The sequence below is a fragment of the Triticum aestivum genome, chromosome 7B (assembly GCF_018294505.1).
Source record: "Triticum aestivum cultivar Chinese Spring chromosome 7B, IWGSC CS RefSeq v2.1, whole genome shotgun sequence".
NCBI classification, from domain to species: Eukaryota; Viridiplantae; Streptophyta; class Magnoliopsida; order Poales; family Poaceae; genus Triticum; species Triticum aestivum.
The window spans coordinates 416,343,734-416,351,989 of NC_057813.1; the positions used below are offsets into that span (position 1 = coordinate 416,343,734).

The 8,256-nt window shown below is 41.5% G+C and overlaps 1 protein-coding gene across 1 annotated transcript; it reads left to right on the forward strand.

The window, feature by feature from the left end:
- Positions 1-4,275: 4,275 nt before the first annotated feature.
- On the forward strand, positions 4,276-7,217 carry LOC123158012 (uncharacterized). The gene is made up of 7 exons (XM_044576164.1): positions 4,276-5,366; positions 5,453-5,554; positions 5,642-5,894; positions 5,983-6,192; positions 6,281-6,373; positions 6,456-6,557; positions 6,723-7,217. Exons 3-7 carry the CDS (start codon positions 5,808-5,810, stop codon positions 7,215-7,217), a joined length of 987 nt encoding a protein of 328 aa, XP_044432099.1. The 5' UTR covers positions 4,276-5,366; positions 5,453-5,554; positions 5,642-5,807.
- The last annotated feature ends 1,039 nt before the right edge of the window (positions 7,218-8,256 follow it).

Genomic DNA, 8,256 nt, shown 5'->3' on the forward strand with positions numbered 1-8,256 from the left:
GGTCATCACCGGGAGTGGTCCCGATTATTGTCACTTCGGGGTTGCCGGATCATAACACATAGTAGGTGACTATAGACTTGCAAGATAGGATCAAGAACACACATATATTCATGAAAACATAATTGGTTCAGATCTGAAATCATGGCACTCGGGCCCTAGTGACAAGCATTAAGCATAGCAACATCAATCTCAGAACATAATGGATACTAGGGATCAAACCCTAACAAAACTAACTCGATTACATGATAAATCTCATCCAACCCATCACCATCTAGCAAGCCTACGATGGAATTACTCACGCACAGCGGTGAGCATCATGAAATTGGTGATGGAGGATGGTTGATGATGACAACGGCGACGAATCCCCCTCTCCGAAGCCCCGAACGGACTCCAGATCAGCCCTCCCGAGAGAGATTAGGGCTTGGCGGCGGCTCCGTATCATAAACGCGATTATTTCTTCTCCATGATTTTTTTCTCCCCGAAAGCCAATATATAGAGTTGGAGTTGGCGTCGGATGGCCACCAGGGGGCCCACGAGGTAGGGGGCGCGCCCAGGGGGGTACCCCCCACCCTCGTGGAAAGGGTGTGGGCCCCCTGGCCTTCATCTTTGGCGATGATTTTTTATTGTTTTTTCTAAGGTGTTCCGTGGAGTTTCAGGTCATTTCGAGAACTTTTATTTTCTGCACATAAAACAACACCATGGCAATTCTGCTGAAAACAGCGTCAGTCCGGGTTAGTTCCATTCAAATCATACAAGTTAGAGTCCAAAACAAGGGCAAAAGTGTTTGGAACAGTAGATACGACGGAGACGTATCAACTCCCCCAAGCTTAAAACCTTGCTTGTCCTCAAGCAATTCAGTTGACAAACTGAAAGAGAAAAAGAAAAACTTTTACAAACTCTGTTTGCTCTTGTTGTTGTAAACATGAAAAGCCAGCATTCAAGTTTCAGCAATTATTATGAACTAACCATACTCACAATAACACGCAGGTCTCACAGTTACTCATATCAATAGCATAATCAGCTAGCGAGCCATAATAATAAAACTCGAATGACAACACTTTCTCAAAGTAATCATAACATGATATAACGAAATGGTATCTCACTAGCCCTTTCTGAGACCGCAAAACATAAATGCAGAGCACCTTTAAAGATCAAGGACTGACTAAACATTGTAATTCATGGTAAAAGAGATCCAGTCAACTCATACCCAATATAGACCAATAATAATGAATGCAAACGACAGTGTGCTTTCCAGCGGGTGCTTTTTAATAAGAAGGGTGATGACTCAACATAAAAGTAAATAGATAGGCCCTTCGTAGAGGGAAGCAGGGATTTGTAGAGGTGCCAGAGCTCGGTTTTAAAATAGAGATTGAATAACATTTTGGGCAGCATACTTTTGCTGTCAGCACAACAAATATGAGATGACGATATCTTCCATGCTACACAAATTATAGGCGGTTCCCAAACAGAATGGTAAAGTTTATACTCCCCCTCCTCCACAAGCATCAATCCATGGCTTGCTCGAAACAACGAGTGCCTCCAACCACTACAAGGATTCCAGTCTACTGCAACAGAAATTATTAATACAACTATCTTTTGTTGCAATAAAATGCTATATTTCCACAAAATTCCAGTTTGTGGTAATAGGATCTACATGTTGCCACAATTCCGTTTCATCGCGCTAAGTACTCGTTTTGTTGCAATAGAAGCCATGTATTGCCACAAGTTGCATCATCATTGTAATATGGTAGTGATATTGCGACAGCCCTGTCCCGTTGCGTTAATTGGTCATCTTGTTGCAATAAAGGCTAGGTATTGCAACAAAATACGTAGATACTATTGCAACACCTCTGACATGTGGCGCTAGTCAGAGATACTATTGCAACAAAGCACGTATTGGTTGTAATAGGGTGACTTTTTGCCTCACCTTCATTGCGTTGCAATAACTGTTACATATTGCGACAAATTGAGCATCCATGGTAATACGTACAACATAATGCAACAATCCTCTAGTGTTGCCAAAAAGGAGCAGGATATTGCAACGATATTCTCTACTGTGCTTCTGATTTTTTTCCTTTATTTATTATACTATTTCGTAGGATCTGATTAAAGGGGCGTACTAGTTTATAGAGGTATTAACACATTAGGTACCACAACTTGCACCTAAGTTGCATTTTAGTCACATATCTTGCAAAGTGGACATCGGTGGTACCACAACTTGGAGGAATGCTCTACGCGGGTGTGAAGCATTGCACACTCGCGAGCGCCCTTCACTTTAGGGTTTCTTGCACCGCCAGGGTCTCCTCCACTCACCGTACTGACCTCCTCCAGTAGCAAGGTCGTGCTCGGCACCCGAAAGACGGCAAGCTCAGTGCCCTTCTCACAAAGGTGAGTCGTGAGAACTGAGCACAACACATTCTCTTCCTAATTTTTCTGTATCTTGCTTGATGTGATGTATTTATATGTGCTCTTAATAAAAAAGGAGATCCAATATAAAATTATGTGTTAAATACAGAAAATGTGCAAGGCTGCATACTAGCTATTTTTAAACACTCCCAGGCTTCATTTGAACAGCTCTTCAGCCACTAATTGAGCAGCATAACAGTTGTATCCTAGAGTAATTTTCAGCAAGAATTCATCACCAGATCAACAACACTACATCAAGATATATACAAGGACATATGACACAAGATTTTAGTGGGATATAGCAAACCATCTTAGCGAGATATATAACAAATGTTTCAAAATGACAACACACAAGTTTCAGCAGCTATACTTGTATAGATTGTTCGCACAAAAGACCATAAGTTCAAGGCAAAGTAGTGAAACACTAAAAGACCATAAGTTCGTAGCAACAGTGTGTACATAGCATCACTGTCAAAAGGAAAATAGCAACAGCACCAAAAAACAGCAACTACTCTTCTCTTCTCTTCATCACCAAATTGTTAGTGCTGGGCACTAGCTCTTGTTCCCATTTGCCACAACATATGACCCTATGCATGCATGCCTTGTTTCAACCTATTTTATATCAGATTAAAGTTCAAGAGAGATATTTCTCGTAGGTAACCATCATAACAGTTCAAGAAATTATACTCATGGCTTACACATGTGAAAAGCACCTTACCAAGAAATTAAAAACTATGCAAAGAACCCCTGGTCATCATCCAATTCTTCTTGTCCCAAAGGAGCAACATGGCCATCATTTACGTAAGCCTCATCATCATCCGTATCATCATTAGATTCAAATTGGACATCTTCAAACTCAATAGGTTTTATATTTTCTATGACTGAAACATCAATGCTGGATCCTTCGTCATCATTTCTACACCAACTAGTGATCTCGTCAGGTACTGTAATTTTTGGCACTGTAATTTCTGCATCGACGACATCCAGTACATCTGCCTCACCACCCTCATCGGCTTCAACAGCTTCATCAAGGCCTACACCATTTAAAACAGAAGGAGCAAACAAATTTCGTGGATTCATTTTAATAACAGCTGCCCAATCAGGGTTCTTCACATCTCTCACATAGAAAACCTATTGAGCTTGGAGGCCTAGAATGTAAGGGTCTCCCTGGAATTGGTGTAGAGTAGTGTCAAGGTCAATAATTCCATATTTGTCCTTCTTATACCCCTTACTCTTAGTTTTGTTGGCAGGAGGCACATCAAACCAGTCACACTGGAATAGAACAACCTCCTTATCAGGAGGAAAGTCAAGAAATATGATTTTCTTGATCACCCCATAATAATCAATATTTCCTGTGTTTGCATCGCCCTTGACTATGACGCCACTATTTTGGGTACTCAAGTCCTGCTCTATATAGGAATTCTGAAAGAAATATCCATTTAGAACTGAAAAATCCAGTCCTCCTCGATCTCCCCCTCCCCCCTCTCCTTTGCGCCCACCTCTGTCTAGGATCAAACCCCCTCCCCCACGAGCTCCTCCTCGATGCGCGGCTCTCTCGATCCCGATCCATTCAGAGGGGCTGCCCCTTCTCTCCTTCGCTCACCACTTGGTCGTAGAAATGAAGTCAGGGCAGGGGACATGCCGCCGCCGGTGGCATTTTCCCATCGCGCCTCGATTTGGCCGCCTCGGCGGAGGCTCTCGCGGCCTGGAGGGTCGGCGCAGCGCCTCACCTTGGCCTGGAGGCTGGCCGCCATGGAGCTCTCCTCGGCCTTGAACTGGGGCTCGACGGGGCCTCCCGGCCCGGTTCATGGCCGCAGCCGTCTCGGCTGTGCACGCCGGCATCATGACATGGTGGCCAGGCACTAGTTACTGCCGCACCCGACCCCAGCGTGCCCGAGGTGCCTGCAGGCCTCTCCACCATCTCTGCTCCTGGTTCGCTCTGTTTCCTCGTGGATGCCAAAGGGGGTCGTGAGCATTAGATTGGTTTTTGAGCATTAGATCCATTAACTGAAAGATATAGACATACTCTGTAATCTGTATGTACAAAGCTAGCTAGCTAGCTACTACAAGCAGCTTAATTGATTGTTGTATGAGCAGCTTCCTGCTTGATGCTTCATCTGCACGGTACGCTTGCTTGCATTTTTATTAGATAAGTGTCGGCTTTCTGAGTTCAATCCCCCAACTAATAATGGTGCCAAATACCAGGTTTTTTTCTACATACATGGATGCTTTCATGATCCACTTTACATTTGTTTCCCCCCTGGGTTCAGTCTGAATCTTTACATTACACTTAGAATCCTACCATCACCGTCGCTGTCACTCTGCATACAACATTAATTCTTATATCTGAATCAGGTTGGTTAGCTTTCGATGTAATATTATCCGTCTTGCCTAAAATAAATCCACATTCTTACACTTTGGTTTCTTCTTATACATCCTACAGTCACTTTCTTCTTATAAATATTTTTTAGCAATTAGCGTAGATCGAGATGAGTTTCTTTCAACACATTTTAAGACATAATGTCATATATTAGATGTTATATGTGCGTCAACAGAGCAGAGGATTCAGGTTTAGTCATCATCTGCATTGCATTTGATTCAGATTACTATAAGATGATTTTTAATAGATATTTGGTCTTACACGAGTCACATTGGATTTTTTTCCTATAGATTCAGAGTAGTATTTTCATGAACCTATCACTGATACTTTGCCTTTCATGTTCATTCACATATGTCTGGTTTACCCACACAAGGGCACAATGATGAATTTTACGGAGGATGCTCCTGGTACACAACATCCTTACTTCATAATCACCTATCTGAATGGTGCAGAACATCAATGCTTTGTTAATGCTAAGTCCCATGATTGTTTTTGTGTGCAGTAAAGAAAGGCTCTGTTCTCTTAACAAGGATGGAAAGTATAACGGCATACAAAAACCAACATAGACAACCCAAATCTGGTAAATTATTTAGCATTTGCTATAATGCATAAAATCTTGGTGTGGGTTAAATAGCTAAACCTTCAAGACTACTAAATCTTTTACAGGAACTCCAGAACAATCTGACATTCCAGTGTCTGCTAATGACATGTGTTCCCTTGCTGAATGGCCATCCCATGCTCGCCGCAACCGTGCGCGACTACAGGATAGTACTTGCTTTCGTTTACATCCGTGTCATCATTTCTTACAATCTAATGCTGAGTAATACAATTTTTCTTGTATGATTTGGGCTGTAGAAGCTGGTGGACAGAAGAAGAAAGGGCGAGGTGTTCTAAAAGGTTTTAAAGCATCTAAGAAGCGTTCTGCCAATGGATCTGCAAAGCTAAATATTACATTCTCTGAAAAATTGGGTGGTACAGTAGGAATGAACTATGTTCGTTCAAGGATGACGTGGTAGTCATAATGAAAAGAAAGTTACCACTCATTGGAGTGAGGACGTGGTCGGACATTCACCCTACCATTCATCTACTCATTGTTGCAGATATGATAGTGCGTACAATATTTTTCACATGTGTTATCTTATTTTACCATCGATAATGCACTGCTTATGTATATTTATTTGCTGTATGCTTTACAGGACAGATGGGACCTGGAAGATACACCAGAAATAGAAGAAAAAGTTCTCAAAATTGCGAAAGAGAGATATAGAGGCTGGCGATCAACTCTAAGCTCCACTTACAAGGCATACAAAACAGATGCAGCTAGATTGGCTAATCTGTCAGAAGATTTACAACCAGAAGAGTGGGAATGGATGATTGAGTACTTTGGCACTGATTCAAAATTTCAGGTTATCTCTAAGATCACGATTTGTCTATTATGTGTTAAGGTGAAATGGCTAGTCTCATTGGTTATATCTGGTTTCAATGAATTGATAGGAACGCAGCCAAAAGAACGTTGATAACCGTAAGAAACAGAAGACAAAACATATAATCAGATCAAAATCTTACTCGCAAGTTAGTTTTGAGAAGGTACAAGTCCAACTAAATATGTATGCCTTGCTGCTAAATATGGTGTCATGTTTCAAGCATCTCATTGTTATATTACTTGCAGAGAAACTTGGAAAGTGGAGAAGAGCCAGATTGTATTGCTCTATGGGAACTCACCCACACAAATGATGGAACATGGTCTAACACAGATTCCCAGAAAGTTTACGTGAGTACACTGACTTTTGGTTATTCTATAGTTAGTCAATGATGTGCATTCGACATGTTTCATCATCAGATGCGATTATTCATGCGTTGGACCGTGTTATTCTTGTTTCATCTTTTATAGTGTCAATATTGATGCTGCACCTATAATTGTTCCTATCATTTTTAGGACCAAGCACTTCAAGAGGTTAAAAACAAAGAAGCTGAAACTGAAGGTCCACTTTCAAGTGAGCAGAAAAACAATGTTTTCCAGACCGCTTACAAAGACACTCTGGAATGCAAGTCATCGCAGCCTCGTGGGTACGGATACATGGCCAAAACTTCAACTGGTTCTGAAAAGTTCCGTATCCAGATTGAAGAGCAAGCTCGTGCTACAGCAGCCACCCAGGAGCGAAACTCTCAGCTCAGCCAGCAGGTCAATGACTTAGAAGATCAACTACAAGCTGAACGCGCTAACACACAAGAGAGGATTAACTTGGAGCATGCTGAGAGAGAACAACTTGAGGAGAGGTTAAAAGAAGAGCGTGCTGAAAGGGAAAGATTGTTGCAAGAGGAGCGAACATCAAGACTGGAATTTGAAAAAAACATTATGGCAAAGTTTGTACAATTGAGCAAACAGATGGAAACCCAACAGGCGATGGTGATTACAGTCATATGCTTCTGACCTTGTAAGATTTATGTTGCTTACTTGCATTCTAAAAGTGCACATCTATTTACAGGTTCCTACGAAGAGGGTTGACAAAGAAAATAGTAATCCAAACTTGCAAAATATTCTTTCATAGACATCTAGTCCTAATAAGACTCCAGGTTCAAGGCCGACTGCTATTTCTTCAAATGCTCTCATACAAGCTGCAGCAAGGCAATCTCGAATGTTTAAAGCAATAGTAAGTCACAACCTTGCTTCCTCTTCATGTTCACCTGCATTTTATACGTCATTGGTCTTCATAATTAGCTAGCTGCTTCTTCTCTTTTACCATGTGTTGTTGATGCATCGAGTCACAACTTAAACAAAAAACGAATATGTGCTAGCTAGGGACATGAACTTAACTAGAACTATACATCTAGTCATAACTTAAATCAATAGCAGGAGCTTTTAGTAGATGTATGATCGGACGATGGTACCATTCTGTATGCACGAGCAGGATGTCATGATCATGCGTGTGATGCCTTCGCTGATGAGTCCACTGCAATGTCCCATGTAGTATCTCTTCCTGTTGATATAGGGGTCATGAGGGTCGTTTTTTAAACGGACTCGCAACTCCTGATGGAAGCACTTAATATCAATAAGGTGGACTTGTCGGCCTATGCTGCTGTTATTGATGATACCAAGTACCCGCTCATATTATGGTTTTCTTATTATGAAATAAATGTATGTCGTCACTCGGCAAACTTTGTTGCTCATGAGCTTGCTTGTCTTGATAGGATGTTAGAACCTAACTGGAATGGGGGGCCGATGTACTAGCCCTTGTGGCTGCTCTGTGTTTTGGGTGATTCAGCCCAACACCATTAAGTTAAAAGCAATGTTTTTTCTCAAAAAAAACTTTTAGTAGATGTACTTTAGGTTATGCCTTAGCCATTCACACTTGGTATAGTTGTTCTGATGCCTTAGTTACATGCTTGCTGACACAATATTAGCTAGTTAGTCTGGCAATAGTTTTTAACAATGGAGCTGTCATAATTATATGGCGTATGTTATGTTTGAC